We start from the raw sequence: 15,665 nt of genomic DNA on the forward strand, positions 1-15,665 counted from the left end.
TATTTCATGAATTCATTCATTATTTCCCAGTTATAACAATTTTCCTTATCAAAAACTGCAGTTGCTCATAGGGTTCTATGGTGTAATGGTTAGCACTCTGGACTTTGAATCCAGTAGTCTGAGTTCAAATCTCAGTAGAACCTTGAAACCCAACCCACTCTCCATGCTTGTTACATGGACTTATACATTTCACTGCATCAAACCAATAGATTAAAAACCACACACAGCCCAGAAAATGCCTCCATTTTATTGGCTTCTTGCAACGAAATTGTTAATTCCCAAAAAATATTCTATGCACTTCCCTGTTAATGTTTTTTTTGACAAATAACATTTATTTAAATCATAAATCGTAATCTTGGTCAGCTAATTTTCTAATTCATTTCATGAATTCATTCATTATTTCCCAGTTATAACAATTTTCCTTATCAAAAACTGCAGTTGCTCATAGGGTTCTATGGTGTAATGGTTAGCACTCTGGACTCTGAATCCAGTAGTCTGAGTTCAAATCTCAGTAGAACCTTGAAACCCAACCCACTCTCCATGCTTGTTACATGGATCTACACATTTCACTGCATCAAACCAATAGATTAAAAACCACACACAGCCCAGAAAATGCCTCCATTTTATTGGCTTCTTGCAACGAAATTGTTAATTCCCAAAAAATATTCTATGCACTTCCCTGTTAATGTATTTTTTTTGACAAATAACATTTATTTAAATCATAAATCGTAATCTTGGTCAGCTAATTTTCTAATTCATTTCATGAATTCATTCATTATTTCCCAGTTATAACAATTTTCCTTATCAAAAACTGCAGTTGCTCATAGGGTTCTATGGTGTAATGGTTAGCACTCTGGACTCTGAATCCAGTAGTCTGAGTTCAAATCTCAGTAGAACCTTGAAACCCAACCCACTCTCCATGCTTGTTACATGGATCTTCACATTTCACTGCATCAAACCAATAGATTAAAAACCACACACAGCCCAGAAAATGCTCTCATTTTATTGGCTTCTTGCAACGAAATTGTTAATTCCCAAAAAATATTCTATGCACTTCCCTGTTAATGTTTTTTTTTTGACAAATAACATTTATTTAAATCATAAATCGTAATCTTGGTCAGCTAATTTTCTAATTCATTTCATGAATTCATTCATTATTTCCCAGTTATAACAATTTTCCTTATCAAAAACTGCAGTTGCTCATAGGGTTCTATGGTGTAATGGTTAGCACTCTGGACTTTGAATCCAGTAGTCTGAGTTCAAATCTCAGTAGAACCTTGAAACCAACCCACTCTCCATGCTTGTTACATGGATCTACACATTTCACTGCATCAAACCAATAGATTAAAAACCACACACAGCCCAGAACATGCCTCCATTTTATTGGCTTCTTGCAACGAAATTGTTAATTCCCAAAAAATATTCTATGCACTTCCCTGTTAATCTACATATCTACAAAAAAAGTATTTTTTTTTTTACAAATAACATTTATTTAAATCATAAATCGTAATCTTGGTCAGCTAATTTTCTAATTCATTTCATGAATTCATTCATTATTTCCCAGTTATAACAATTTTCCTTATCAAAAACTGCAGTTGCTCATAGGGTTCTATGGTGTAATGGTTAGCACTCTGGACTCTGAATCCAGTAGTCTGAGTTCAAATCTCAGTAGAACCTTGAAACCCAACCCACTCTCCATGCTTGTTACATGGATCTACACATTTCACTGCATCAAACCAATAGATTAAAAACCACACACAGCCCAGAAAATGCCTGCATTTTATTGGCTTCTTGCAACGAAATTGTTAATTCCAAAAAATATTCTATGCACTTCCCTGTTAATGTATTTTTTTTTGACGAATAACATTTATTTAAATCATAAATCGTAATCTTGGTCAGCTAATTTTCTAATTCATTTCATGAATTCATTCATTATTTCCCAGTTATAACAATTTTCCTTATCAAAAACTGCAGTTGCTCATAGGGTTCTATGGTGTAATGGTTAGCACTCTGGACTCTGAATCCAGTAGTCTGAGTTCAAATCTCAGTAGAACCTTGAAACCCAACCCACTCTCCATGCTTGTTACATGGATCTTCACATTTCACTGCATCAAACCAATAGATTAAAAACCACACACAGCCCAGAACATGCCTCCATTTTATTGGCTTCTTGCAACGAAATTGTTAATTCCCAAAAAATATTCTATGCACTTCCCTGTTAATGTATTTTTTTTTTGACAAATAACATTTATTTAAATCATAAATCGTAATCTTGGTCAGCTAATTTTCTAATTCATTTCATGAATTCATTCATTATTTCCCAGTTATAACAATTTTCCTTATCAAAAACTGCAGTTGCTCATAGGGTTCTATGGTGTAATGGTTAGCACTCTGGACTCTGAATCCAGTAGTCTGAGTTCAAATCTCAGTAGAACCTTGAAACCCAACCCACTCTCCATGCTTGTTACATGGATCTTCACATTTCACTGCATCAAACCAATAGATTAAAAACCACACACAGCCCAGAAAATGCCTCCATTTTATTGGCTTCTTGCAACGAAATTGTTAATTCCCAAAAAATATTCTATGCACTTCCCTGTTAATGTATTTTTTTTTGACAAATAACATTTATTTAAATCATAAATCGTAATCTTGGTCAGCTAATTTTCTAATTCATTTCATGAATTCATTCATTATTTCCCAGTTATAACAATTTTCCTTATCAAAAACTGCAGTTGCTCATAGGGTTCTATGGTGTAATGGTTAGCACTCTGGACTCTGAATCCAGTAGTCTGAGTTCAAATCTCAGTAGAACCTTGAAACCCAACCCACTCTCATGTTTTTTACATGGATCTACACATTTCACTGCATCAAACCAATAGATTAAAAACCACACACAGCCCAGAACATGCCTCCATTTTATTGGCTTCTTGCAACGAAATTGTTAATTCCCAAAAATATTCTATGCACTTCCCTGTTAATCTACAATAAAGTACATATTTTTTTTTTACAAATAACATTTATTTAAATCATAAATCGTAATCTTGGTCAGCTAATTTTCTAATTCATTTCATGAATTCATTCATTATTTCCCAGTTATAACAATTTTCCTTATCAAAAACTGCAGTTGCTCATAGGGTTCTATGGTGTAATGGTTAGCACTCTGGACTCTGAATCCAGTAGTCTGAGTTCAAATCTCAGTAGAACCTTGAAACCCAACCCACTCTCCATGCTTGTTACATGGATCTTCACATTTCACTGCATCAAACCAATAGATTAAAAACCACACACAGCCCAGAACATGCCTCCATTTTATTGGCTTCTTGCAACGAAATTGTTAATTCCAAAAAATATTCTATGCAATTCCCTGTTAATGTATTTTTTTTTGACGAATAACATTTATTTAAATCATAAATCGTAATCTTGGTCCGCTAATTTTCTAATTCATTTCATGAATTCATTCATTATTTCCCAGTTATAACAATTTTCCTTATCAAAAACTGCAGTTGCTCATAGGGTTCTATGGTGTAATGGTTAGCACTCTGGACTCTGAATCCAGTAGTCTGAGTTCAAATCTCAGTAGAACCTTGAAACCCAACCCACTCTCCATGCTTGTTACATGGATCTATACATTTCACTGCATCAAACCAATAGATTAAAAACCACACACAGCCCAGAAAATGCCTCCATTTTATTGGCTTCTTGCAACGAAATTGTTAATTCCCAAAAAATATTCTATGCACTTCCCTGTTAATGTATTTTTTTTTGACAAATAACATTTATTTAAATCATAAATCGTAATCTTGGTCAGCTAATTTTCTAATTCATTTCATGAATTCATTCATTATTTCCCAGTTATAACAATTTTCCTTATCAAAAACTGCAGTTGCTCATAGGGTTCTATGGTGTAATGGTTAGCACTCTGGACTTTGAATCCAGTAGTCTGAGTTCAAATCTCAGTAGAACCTTGAAACCCAACCCACTCTCCATGCTTGTTACATGGATCTACACATTTCACTGCATCAAACCAATAGATTAAAAACCACACACAGCCCAGAACATGCCTCCATTTTATTGGCTTCTTGCAACAAAATTGTTAATTCCCAAAGAATATTTTATGCACTTCCCTGTTAATCTACATAGTATTTTTTTTTACAAATAACATTTATTTAAATCATAAATCGTAATCTTGGTCAGCTAATTTTCTAATTCATTTCATGAATTCATTCATTATTTCCCAGTTATAACAATTTTCCTTATCAAAAACTGCAGTTGCTCATAGGGTTCTATGGTGTAATGGTTAGCACTCTGGACTCTGAATCCAGTAGTCTGAGTTCAAATCTCAGTAGAACCTTGAAACCCAACCCACTCTCCATGCTTGTTACATGGACCTATACATTTCACTGCATCAAACCAATAGATTAAAAACCACACACAGCCCAGAAAATGCCTGCATTTTATTGGCTTCTTGCAACGAAATTGTTAATTCCAAAAAATATTCTATGCAATTCCCTGTTAATGTATTTTTTTTTGACGAATAACATTTATTTAAATCATAAATCGTAATCTTGGTCAGCTAATTTTCTAATTCATTTCATGAATTCATTCATTATTTCCCAGTTATAACAATTTTCCTTATCAAAAACTGCAGTTGCTCATAGGGTTCTATGGTGTAATGGTTAGCACTCTGGACTCTGAATCCAGTAGTCTGAGTTCAAATCTCAGTAGAACCTTGAAACCCAACCCACTCTCCATGCTTGTTACATGGATCTACACATTTCACTGCATCAAACCAATAGATTAAAAACCACACACAGCCCAGAAAATGCCTCCATTTTATTGGCTTCTTGCAACGAAATTGTTAATTCCCAAAAAATATTCTATGCACTTCCCTGTTAATGTAATTTTTTTTTTACAAATAACATTTATTCAAATCATAAATCGTCATCTTGGTCAGCTAGTTTTCTATCTCATTTCATGAATTCATTCATTATTTCCCAGTTATAACAATTTTCCTTATCAAAAACTGCAGTTGCTCATAGGGTTCTATGGTGTAATGGTTAGCACTCTGGACTCTGAATCCAGTAGTCTGAGTTCAAATTTCAGTAGAACCTTGAAACCCAACCCACTCTCCATGCTTGTTACATGGATCTACACATTTCACTGCATCAAACCAATAGTGTTCTAGAGGTGAAAAGAGTCTCAGACAGGATGATGAGCCTAAAGTTAGAAATTGAAGGGGTGATGGTGAATGTAGTCAGTGGGTATGCGCCACAGGTTGGCTGTGAGTTAGAAGTGAAGGAGAGATTCTGGAGTGAGTTGGATGAGGTCATAGAGGGTATCCCCAGAGGAGAGAGAGTTGTTATTGGAGCAGACTTTAATGGACATGTTGGTGAGGGCAATAGAGGTGATGAGGAGGTGATGGGCAGGTTTGGTGTGAAGGAAAGGAATCTGGAGGGACAGATGGTGGTGGACTTTGCGAAGAGGATGGAAATGGCTGTAGTCAACACTTACTTCCAGAAGAGAAACATGCTGCATTTTATTGGCTTCTTGCAACGAAATTGTTAATTCCAAAAAATATTCTATGCACTTCCCTGTTAATCCAAAAAAATAAATACATAATTTTTTTTTACAAATAACATTTATTTAAATCATAAATCGTAATCTTGGTCAGCTAATTTTCTAATTCATTTCATGAATTCATTCATTATTTCCCAGTTATAACAATTTTCCTTATCAAAAACTGCAGTTGCTCATAGGGTTCTATGGTGTAATGGTTAGCACTCTGGACTCTGAATCCAGTAGTCTGAGTTCAAATCTCAGTAGAACCTTGAAACCCAACCCACTCTCCATGCTTGTTACATGGATCTACACATTTCACTGCATCAAACCAATAGATTAAAAACCACACACACTCTCAACAAGAAAAAAAAAAATATTAGCATTCCCAATTAGAAATAAAATTTAAATATAAATCCCAATTTTCAACATCATGACCATACAGTATAACATTTGCCTTACTGCAGTTCTATATTATGGGCTTACATCTGGCAATCTGAAATCATAGTTGACTCAATTAAAATTACCCAAAAAATATTCTATGCACTTCCCTGTTAATCAAAAAATGTACATAATTTTTTTTTACAAATAACATTTATTTAAATCATAAATCGTAATCTTGGTCAGCTAATTTTCTAATTCATTTCATGAATTCATTCATTATTTCCCAGTTATAACAATTTTCCTTATCAAAAACTGCAGTTGCTCATAGGGTTCTATGGTGTAATGGTTAGCACTCTGGACTCTGAATCCAGTAGTCTGAGTTCAAATCTCAGTAGAACCTTGAAACCCAACCCACTCTCCATGCTTGTTACATGGATCTACACATTTCACTGCATCAAACCAATAGATTAAAAACCACACACAGCCCAGAAATTTGCAACAATTGATTAAAAAACTACATCACAGCCCAGAAAATGCCATCATTTTTATTGGCTTTCTTGCAACGAAAATTGTTAATTCCCAAAAAAATATTCTTTATGCACATTCCCTGTTAATGTCATTTTATTCCAAAAATTAATCTGAAAAACATATTAATTTTTTTTTACAAATAACATTTATTTAAATCATAAATCGTAATCTTGGTCAGCTAATTTTCTAATTCATTTCATGAATTCATTCATTATTTCCCAGTTATAACAATTTTCCTTATCAAAAACTGCAGTTGCTCATAGGGTTCTATGGTGTAATGGTTAGCACTCTGGACTCTGAATCCAGTAGTCTGAGTTCAAATCTCAGTAGAACCTTGAAACCCAACCCACTCTCCATGCTTGTTACATGGATCTTCACATTTCACTGCATCAAACCAATAGATTAAAAACCACACACAGCCCAGAACATGCTCTCATTTTATTGGCTTCTTGCAACGAAATTGTTAATTCCCAAAAAATATTCTATGCACTTCCCTGTTAATCAATGTATTTTTTTTTGACAAATAACATTTATTTAAATCATAAATCGTAATCTTGGTCAGCTAATTTTCTAATTCATTTCATGAATTCATTCATTATTTCCCAGTTATAACAATTTTCCTTATCAAAAACTGCAGTTGCTCATAGGGTTCTATGGTGTAATGGTTAGCACTCTGGACTCTGAATCCAGTAGTCTGAGTTCAAATCTCAGTAGAACCTTGAAACCCAACCCACTCTCATGCTTGTTACATGGATCTACACATTTCACTGCATCAAACCAATAGATTAAAAACCACACACAGCCCAGAACATGCCTCCATTTTATTGGCTTCTTGCAACGAAATTGTTAATTCCAAAAAATATTCTATGCACTTCCCTGTTAATGTATTTTTTTTTTGACAAATAACATTTATTTAAATCATAAATCGTAATCTTGGTCAGCTAATTTTCTAATTCATTTCATGAATTCATTCATTATTTCCCAGTTATAACAATTTTCCTTATCAAAAACTGCAGTTGCTCATAGGGTTCTATGGTGTAATGGTTAGCACTCTGGACTCTGAATCCAGTAGTCTGAGTTCAAATCTCAGTAGAACCTTGAAACCCAACCCACTCTCCATGCTTGTTACATGGATCTTCACATTTCACTGCATCAAACCAATAGATTAAAAACCACACACAGCCCAGAACATGCCTCCATTTTATTGGCTTCTTGCAACGAAATTGTTAATTCCCAAAAAATATTCTATGCACTTCCCTGTTAATGTATTTTTTTTGACAAATAACATTTATTTAAATCATAAATCGTAATCTTGGTCAGCTAATTTTCTAATTCATTTCATGAATTCATTCATTATTTCCCAGTTATAACAATTTTCCTTATCAAAAACTGCAGTTGCTCATAGGGTTCTATGGTGTAATGGTTAGCACTCTGGACTCTGAATCCAGTAGTCTGAGTTCAAATCTCAGTAGAACCTTGAAACCCAACCCACTCTCCATGCTTGTTACATGGATCTACACATTTCACTGCATCAAACCAATAGATTAAAAACCACACACAGCCCAGAACATGCCTCCATTTTATTGGCTTCTTGCAACGAAATTGTTAATTCCCAAAAAATATTCTATGCACTTCCCTGTTAATGTATTTTTTTTGACAAATAACATTTATTTAAATCATAAATCGTAATCTTGGTCAGCTAATTTTCTAATTCATTTCATGAATTCATTCATTATTTCCCAGTTATAACAATTTTCCTTATCAAAAACTGCAGTTGCTCATAGGGTTCTATGGTGTAATGGTTAGCACTCTGGACTCTGAATCCAGTAGTCTGAGTTCAAATCTCAGTAGAACCTTGAAACCCAACCCACTCTCCATGCTTGTTACATGGACTTATACATTTCACTGCATCAAACCAATAGATTAAAAACCACACACAGCCCAGAAAATGCCTTCATTTTATTGGCTTCTTGCAACGAAATTGTTAATTCCCAAAAAATATTCTATGCACTTCCCTGTTAATCCACAACAATAAAGTACATATTTTTTTTTTACAAATAACATTTATTTAAATCATAAATCGTAATCTTGGTCAGCTAATTTTCTAATTCATTTCATGAATTCATTCATTATTTCCCAGTTATAACAATTTTCCTTATCAAAAACTGCAGTTGCTCATAGGGTTCTATGGTGTAATGGTTAGCACTCTGGACTCTGAATCCAGTAGTCTGAGTTCAAATCTCAGTAGAACCTTGAAACCCAACCCACTCTCCATGCTTGTTACATGGATCTTCACATTTCACTGCATCAAACCAATAGATTAAAAACCACACACAGCCCAGAACATGCCTCCATTTTATTGGCTTCTTGCAACGAAATTGTTAATTCCAAAAAATATTCTATGCACTTCCCTGTTAATGTATTTTTTTTTGACAAATAACATTTATTTAAATCATAAATCGTAATCTTGGTCAGCTAATTTTCTAATTCATTTCATGAATTCATTCATTATTTCCCAGTTATAACAATTTTCCTTATCAAAAACTGCAGTTGCTCATAGGGTTCTATGGTGTAATGGTTAGCACTCTGGACATTGAATCCAGTAGTCTGAGTTCAAATCTCAGTAGAACCTTGAAACCCAACCCACTCTCCATGCTTGTTACATGGATCTACACATTTCACTGCATCAAACCAATAGATTAAAAACCACACACAGCCCAGAAAATGCCTACATTTTATTGGCTTCTTGCAACGAAATTGTTAATTCCCAAAAAATATTCTATGCACTTCCCTGTTAATCCTACATATAAAGTACTTTTTTTTTTACAAATAACATTTATTTAAATCATAAATCGTAATCTTGGTCAGCTAATTTTCTAATTCATTTCATGAATTCATTCATTATTTCCCAGTTATAACAATTTTCCTTATCAAAAACTGCAGTTGCTCATAGGGTTCTATGGTGTAATGGTTAGCACTCTGGACTCTGAATCCAGTAGTCTGAGTTCAAATCTCAGTAGAACCTTGAAACCCAACCCACTCTCCATGCTTGTTACATGGATCTTCACATTTCACTGCATCAAACCAATAGATTAAAAACCACACACAGCCCAGAACATGCCTCCATTTTATTGGCTTCTTGCAACGAAATTGTTAATTCCAAAAAATATTTTACGCAATTCCCTGTTAATGTATTTTTTTTGACAAATAACATTTATTTAAATCATAAATCGTAATCTTGGTCCGCTAATTTTCTAATTCATTTCATGAATTCATTCATTATTTCCCAGTTATAACAATTTTCCTTATCAAAAACTGCAGTTGCTCATAGGGTTCTATGGTGTAATGGTTAGCACTCTGGACTCCGAATCCATAGTCAAAGTCAAAGACGGCTTTATTGTCAAATGTACTGCATCCATAAAGACATACAGCACAGATGAAATTGCTTTCCTCTCACCCCACAGTGCAAGCAGCATATACAAAATAAATAAATAAACGACTTAAAAAATAGATAAAAAGACAGCAATAATAAGAAGAATAACAGTAGTCTAAACAGTACAGGGAGCAATGAGATGGTTAAAGTGGCAGTTTAAAGTGACAACAGTGCTGAGAACAGTAAGTGGATGAGTTAGTGATGGCAGTCTTTGGTGAAAGTGGCGATCTGAACTGTTGTGAAAGTTTTCAGTGTGGGCTTGTAGGACGGAGTGGAGGGGCCAGAGGGGGGAGGGCAGGGAGGGAGTTGAGTGTCCTTATCGCCTGATGGAGGAAACTGTCTTTTAGTCTGCTGGTTCTGGCCTGCAGACTTTGCAGCCTCCTCCCTGATTGTAGCAGGTTGAAGTGTCTCTGGGATGGGTGTGAGGGGTCCCCTGCAATCCTGATGGCTTTGCGGGTGAGGCGGGAGCGGTAAATGTCCGAGAGGCCAGTAATAGGGACACCAACGATCTTCTCAGCTGTTTTCACAATGTGCTGCAGAGTCTTCCGGCAGGACGCGTTGCAGGCTCCGTACCACACGCTGATGCAGCAGGTCAGGATGCTCTCGATGGCCCCCCTGTAGAAGGTATGCATGATGGGGGGAGGAGCTCTGGCCCTCTTCAGTTTGCGGAGGAAGTACAGGCGTTGTTGGGCTTTCTTGGCAAGTGATGCAGTGTTTTGGTTCCAAGACAGATCGTCGGAGATGTGCACCCCCAGGAACTTGGTGCAGCTCACCCTTTCCACAGCAGCACCATTGACGATCAGTGGAGCGTGCTGGGTGGGAGTTCTCCGGAAGTCCACAACCATCTCCTTTGTCTTCTCCACAACAAATAACATTTAATTAAATCATAAATCGTAATCTTGGTCAGCTAATTTTCTAATTCATTTCATGAATTCATTTAATATTTCCAAGTTATAACAGTTTTCATTATCAAAAACTGCAGTTTTTCATAGGGTTCTATGGTGTAATGGTTAGCACTCTGGACTCTAAATCCAGTAGTCTGCGTTCAAATTTCAGTAGAATCTTGAAACCCAACCCACTCTCCGTCCTTGTTACATGGATCTACACATTTCACTGCATCAAACCAATAGATTAAAAACCACACACAGCCCAGAACATGCCTCCATTTTATTGGCTTCTTGCAACGAAATTAATTCCAAAAAATATTCCATGCACTTCCCTGTTAATCTACAAAAACGAAGTACTTTTTTTTTTACAAATAACATTTATTTAATGAATTAGAAAATGGTCAGCTAGTTAGAAAATTAGCTGAACAAGATACTATTCTGTTACACACACCTTAAAGTCCACAGAAAGTTCTCCGATCCGTATGGCCACTGTCCCTTTCCCCAGCACAGGGGCAAGCTCACCAGTCCCTGTCCACAGTTTCACGATTGCAAGTTCTAGCTGTGTTTCCACTGGAACCAGGTCAGGTTTTTTTTTTTTTTTTTTTTTTTCCAGGTCAGGTTTAAAAGCCTAGCCATGGATCCAATGTCAATCAGGGTTATGCAAGGGGTCTCGGCCAGGGCAATGGCTATGTGACAAAAATCCCCTTTATGAGTCCACCACCCTCAATGACTCTGTGACGTCTGTCTTTGGCCACGGTGAAGCCCCGTTCAAGCTGTTAAATTGGGCTTGAGGCAGGGGGTAACAGAGGTTGGGACATGTGCTGTCCCCTCTACACAGGCCTGGAGTTGTTTCCCTGAACACCAGCCCGCTTTGGGCATTGCACGCTGATATTGCAAGGTTGGCCGCATATCCTGCAAACTGGAGGGTCCTGATGAGTTTAGTTCAGTCAATTTGTCAGCCCATGTCAGCATTTCTTGTCTTGAGTCTTCGTGCACCGCAGTCCTTACAACTGGACCGCTCCCAACATAGTTGTTCCCTGTTGCTGCCGCTCCTACCATCTCTCGTTCCAGGGCTAGATCCAGAGCCCTTTGCAGGCTAGAGGGGTGTGCCAGTTGTGTCTGAATCCGCAGTTTTCTGGGTCTTACGGCTCCGATAAACTGATCTCTGGCCAGTTTACAGTTTCAATGTCATTGGCCAATACACGGAGCGGCTCACCGTCATGTCTCAGTCTGTTTGCCAATGAAGTACGAAGAACACTGGATCTGCAACACTGTCCAAACTGTCGCTGTAGAGCACTGCTATATTACCAAAGCCATATAATCACCCCTTTCCGCTGGGCTAAGCAGCAGCAGGCATGTTAACGCTTCGTCTGTGAGGCACATGGCCAGCTGCAGAGCTTTAACATCCCCTGACCAGCCCGCGCTAAAAGTTCAAACCGGGCATGGAAGGCCTCCCAATCTGCTTTGCCGGAATATTTCGGAGTTTTCGCCTGGAGCTGGCCGGACAGGGCGCCTCCATCTTTGTTTACATTTGGCCTGACATCACTATATTTTGTGCCGGCGCTGGCTCCCTCACTGAGAACGGCGTCAGCGGCCAGCTCCCTGGGTGTTTGTCTCAGATGGGCTACGTGTTCTGCAGTGTGGTTCAATCCCACCATATGGTCAGAAAGACCAGCGCGATCGTCGTGCATCGCCTCCTCCGTAATTTTGGAATGAGCGTCGGATTTTCCTCATGGCTTCGCCATCTTCTCCACTGAGTTGCAATGCGCAGTGAGCACAACCAGACTAGCAGAGAGGTGAGTCAGAACTCAGAGGTTATTTTTTTTAAAGTTTTCTTTTACTTCTGACACCAATGTGGCATTGCAAAGAAAGCAGACGCTGGTTTTACCACAAACACCTGGTAAATTCACAAACAGCTCTCGTTACTATCAGCTGTTACCACGCCATACAACCAATAGAAAGACCCCAAAAAGAACAAACCCCCTCTAGTCTTGCGGCTTTTCCCCTCTCTCGCCAGGCCCGCAGTTCCCCATAATCAACAGAGCAATTTAGCATCCAAACAACAAAACATTAACAATGAGAACAGAACAAAGGGATGCTACAATACTTGTGCCAGGCACTGGGCCTAAGTTAGTCCTCCAAAATCTAGAGGTCTGTTTCTCTTTTTGTATTATCTTCCCCCAGACGTTGTAGTTTGGCTTTCATTTGCATTTTTTTATAATTCTGAGTCTGGAGGTCCCTTTTGAGGTGAATTGTCTCGTTGTGCATCTCCTCCCTGGTTCTATGGTCACATCCACCCAAAAAAATAACCACAAGCGTTGCTAAGGGGTGTGCACTGACCCATCCCAGGAGTGTTTCCTCTGGGATCACCCAAAGAAGTTTCCAGGCTCTCACTGCAGCTCTTCTGGATTTAATATTCAGACTGGAGAGGTATGGAGACAGAGAGATATCGTCCTCATTCGTTTGATGACTGCAGAATGACAGATTTCGTTCCCAATGTTCAACTGAGCAGGACGCAATGTTTAATGTTGTTTACGCATTATCTTTAATATTTATTGTTGATCATCCAAAACTCTTCTGGTGTCCTTACTGCAACTGGTTTAGTTGTCTTTCAATGAGGGGACTTTATGTTCATTACTTTCTTCATCTTAGTATTCTGCATTCTTAATGCCCACAGCTTTCTCTTTTGGTCTTGTTCCTGTATTCTGATGCCTACACTGGATGGATTGTTGTGAAATGCGTGGAATGCATAAATCAGCTTTCCAGTCCAGTATTTTGTTTTGTTTGTTTTTCCAAGTAGTTCATTCCATTAGATGTTTTACAAATCCTCTCACTTGTAAAACTTTTTCTATTGAAGCCGTTGAGTTTATGAAGAACTTTATACTTCAGGGGGGTATTCCAGAAAGCAATGTTTAAACTACCCTGACTTTAACCCTGAACTCTGGCTGAAATCCGCCTGAACTTGCTTACTCTGGGCATGTCGGTTCCAAAAGACCGGATATGAGTTGGCGTAATTACGCTCGACTTGGTAGCCCTGGGTTAATGCACGTGCACAGCAAGTACATAAAGACATTCTCAATGGATCGCCGATTTCCGGAGTCACCATGGAAACGCGTGGAGAAAAAAAGAAAGCGCTATACTTCAGTGAGACGGAGTCGGAGATTCATGATGGCGTATAAAGATTATACGTCCATCAAAAAAGTAACACGGCTGCAACATCAAAAGAAAAAGTTTCTGCTTGGAGAAAAAAGAACGGACAAAGTAAACGCAGGAGTTTCTGATCTTTTTTCCATTTTCCTTGTGACGCATATATATATATATATATATATATATATATATATATATATATATATATATATATATATATATATATATATATATATATATATATATATATATTATCCAATTTTGCCAACTTATAATGAATTACTTGTATTGGTAACGAGTAATTAAGTCAAATTTATTCAACCTAATTTTTTATGTCAATAAAACTTAATTAATGTTTATACAACTCAAATTTACATATTTATTTAACTAAATGTCATATTACTCCAATTCAGTTAATCTTTTTCCATCATAATTTATTGTAATTCTTGAACTCTCATATGTCTAAGTTTGAGCCAGCAGATATGCTCATTTGTATAACAATAAAAAGAAAGAAACAATATTCACAGCTTGCATAACTTCATTTACGAACTTTCAGACATTATCATTACGTCACTTCATGGTAGGGGTGCTATATAATCTCATCATCCTCTCCCTCCCTCTCACTCATTGCGCAGAGACTTGACCATAGTTGGACAAAATAACTAGACAAAACACAGTAAAACAGCTAAACAACTAAACACATTTGGTCAAAAACCCACACTTACACCCAAATCCGTCCAGACAGGCAAAGGGAATGGTATCCCACAATTCCTTGCGGTGCCGAGGTAACAGCAGCACCAAAGTTACACCTACTTAATTGAATTAATTTGAATGAAAGTAAAATAACTGTCTGATAAATATGTGTTATTTTTAAGCTTACTTAACTAAAAAGAATTGATTTATCTTAACTAAAGCAAATAATTAAGTCAGATCAACAGTGTAAAAAGGTTTATCTTTCCAACATCCATACGTGGTCTTATCACCCTCTCAAGGTGGAAAAAGTATTATCTGAGCTAATTTAAAAACACAATCATTCATGTGTTCTAGTCAATTAAATGAGTTTTTAAGATGAAAGAAAGGGAATTACAATATTACAATAACTGCTTTTATTTTTCCAGTGAGAACAGCTTTTACTACAGTTCTGTACTGACTGCCAACATTCTTTCAAAAACAAGAAATGGTTTCAGACCATTTGTTCAAGTTGGTGAGATGTCTATTCAAGCAAAACAAATTAACAGTATTCTGTTTAAGGAATTTCAGAGCGAGGGAATGCCTTGTTTTTAACCTAGTTTCTACATTCTGCAGTTTATTTTCACTGAAAACCCCTCCTTAATGATGAAAACATGTTGAGTAATACAAGACAGTGACAGCAGCTGTGGTGTTGGTTTACAGACGGTGGCTCTGATGCAGAGCTGTAGGTAGTAGAGATGAAGATGTTGAGGTTCTGAGTGATGAAGATGGCTAAGATCAGGAATGGATACATCTAAGGGACAGCTCATGTGCAGTCTCAGATATAAGTGCAGGGTCCTTGTGTGCAAGTCAGAAGTGAAATAAAATCATAACATAATTTCAAACAGACAATAGACATTTTATTTTATTCCTGCAAGGTGGACTTTGCAATGATGTGCAGCCCTTCTTCCCTCAGTCGGGCCAGGGCTGGCTTATAGATCTCTTTGGTCAATGGGACCACCAAGCCTCTAGTGGTGATTTCTCCTACAGAAGAAAGA

At 37.0% G+C, this 15,665-nt stretch overlaps 1 protein-coding gene and 23 non-coding genes across 27 annotated transcripts in view; 23 read left to right on the forward strand and 1 right to left on the reverse strand.

Moving 5' to 3' along the window:
* The first annotated feature begins 71 nt into the window (after positions 1–71).
* trnaq-uug lies at positions 72–143 on the forward strand. Its single transcript has one exon. It is a non-coding gene; the product is annotated as a tRNA-Gln (tRNA).
* Positions 144–448: 305 nt separating this feature from the next.
* On the forward strand, positions 449–520 carry trnaq-cug. The gene has a single exon. It is a non-coding gene; the product is annotated as a tRNA-Gln (tRNA).
* Positions 521–827: 307 nt separating this feature from the next.
* On the forward strand, positions 828–899 carry trnaq-cug. Its single transcript has one exon. It is a non-coding gene; the product is annotated as a tRNA-Gln (tRNA).
* A 307-nt stretch (positions 900–1,206) lies between these two features.
* trnaq-uug lies at positions 1,207–1,278 on the forward strand. The gene has a single exon. It is a non-coding gene; the product is annotated as a tRNA-Gln (tRNA).
* A 327-nt stretch (positions 1,279–1,605) lies between these two features.
* Positions 1,606–1,677, forward strand: trnaq-cug. The gene has a single exon. It is a non-coding gene; the product is annotated as a tRNA-Gln (tRNA).
* Positions 1,678–1,984: 307 nt separating this feature from the next.
* trnaq-cug lies at positions 1,985–2,056 on the forward strand. The gene has a single exon. It is a non-coding gene; the product is annotated as a tRNA-Gln (tRNA).
* Positions 2,057–2,365: 309 nt separating this feature from the next.
* trnaq-cug lies at positions 2,366–2,437 on the forward strand. Its single transcript has one exon. It is a non-coding gene; the product is annotated as a tRNA-Gln (tRNA).
* Positions 2,438–2,745: 308 nt separating this feature from the next.
* Positions 2,746–2,817, forward strand: trnaq-uug. The gene has a single exon. It is a non-coding gene; the product is annotated as a tRNA-Gln (tRNA).
* Positions 2,818–3,137: 320 nt separating this feature from the next.
* Positions 3,138–3,209, forward strand: trnaq-cug. The gene has a single exon. It is a non-coding gene; the product is annotated as a tRNA-Gln (tRNA).
* Positions 3,210–3,516: 307 nt separating this feature from the next.
* On the forward strand, positions 3,517–3,588 carry trnaq-cug. Its single transcript has one exon. It is a non-coding gene; the product is annotated as a tRNA-Gln (tRNA).
* A 308-nt stretch (positions 3,589–3,896) lies between these two features.
* Positions 3,897–3,968, forward strand: trnaq-uug. Its single transcript has one exon. It is a non-coding gene; the product is annotated as a tRNA-Gln (tRNA).
* A 314-nt stretch (positions 3,969–4,282) lies between these two features.
* trnaq-cug lies at positions 4,283–4,354 on the forward strand. The gene has a single exon. It is a non-coding gene; the product is annotated as a tRNA-Gln (tRNA).
* A 307-nt stretch (positions 4,355–4,661) lies between these two features.
* trnaq-cug lies at positions 4,662–4,733 on the forward strand. The gene has a single exon. It is a non-coding gene; the product is annotated as a tRNA-Gln (tRNA).
* Positions 4,734–5,759: 1,026 nt separating this feature from the next.
* trnaq-cug lies at positions 5,760–5,831 on the forward strand. Its single transcript has one exon. It is a non-coding gene; the product is annotated as a tRNA-Gln (tRNA).
* A 440-nt stretch (positions 5,832–6,271) lies between these two features.
* On the forward strand, positions 6,272–6,343 carry trnaq-cug. The gene has a single exon. It is a non-coding gene; the product is annotated as a tRNA-Gln (tRNA).
* A 391-nt stretch (positions 6,344–6,734) lies between these two features.
* trnaq-cug lies at positions 6,735–6,806 on the forward strand. Its single transcript has one exon. It is a non-coding gene; the product is annotated as a tRNA-Gln (tRNA).
* Positions 6,807–7,118: 312 nt separating this feature from the next.
* Positions 7,119–7,190, forward strand: trnaq-cug. Its single transcript has one exon. It is a non-coding gene; the product is annotated as a tRNA-Gln (tRNA).
* A 307-nt stretch (positions 7,191–7,497) lies between these two features.
* Positions 7,498–7,569, forward strand: trnaq-cug. The gene has a single exon. It is a non-coding gene; the product is annotated as a tRNA-Gln (tRNA).
* Positions 7,570–7,876: 307 nt separating this feature from the next.
* trnaq-cug lies at positions 7,877–7,948 on the forward strand. The gene has a single exon. It is a non-coding gene; the product is annotated as a tRNA-Gln (tRNA).
* Positions 7,949–8,255: 307 nt separating this feature from the next.
* trnaq-cug lies at positions 8,256–8,327 on the forward strand. The gene has a single exon. It is a non-coding gene; the product is annotated as a tRNA-Gln (tRNA).
* Positions 8,328–8,652: 325 nt separating this feature from the next.
* Positions 8,653–8,724, forward strand: trnaq-cug. The gene has a single exon. It is a non-coding gene; the product is annotated as a tRNA-Gln (tRNA).
* Positions 8,725–9,031: 307 nt separating this feature from the next.
* On the forward strand, positions 9,032–9,103 carry trnaq-uug. The gene has a single exon. It is a non-coding gene; the product is annotated as a tRNA-Gln (tRNA).
* A 321-nt stretch (positions 9,104–9,424) lies between these two features.
* On the forward strand, positions 9,425–9,496 carry trnaq-cug. Its single transcript has one exon. It is a non-coding gene; the product is annotated as a tRNA-Gln (tRNA).
* Positions 9,497–15,029: 5,533 nt separating this feature from the next.
* The window catches only part of aass (aminoadipate-semialdehyde synthase), a 40,621-nt gene continuing 39,985 nt past the window's right edge, over positions 15,030–15,665 (reverse strand). For all 4 annotated transcript variants that reach the window (XM_023955437.1, XM_023955436.1, XM_023955438.1 and 1 more), the window contains one exon: positions 15,030–15,651. In XM_023955437.1, the coding sequence (XP_023811205.1) occupies positions 15,533–15,651 (119 nt within the window). In that variant the 3' untranslated portion in view covers positions 15,030–15,532. The remainder of the gene's footprint in view (positions 15,652–15,665) is intronic.

This window comes from Oryzias latipes, chromosome 6, assembly GCF_002234675.1.
Source record: "Oryzias latipes chromosome 6, ASM223467v1".
In the NCBI taxonomy this organism is placed as follows: domain Eukaryota; kingdom Metazoa; phylum Chordata; class Actinopteri; order Beloniformes; family Adrianichthyidae; genus Oryzias; species Oryzias latipes.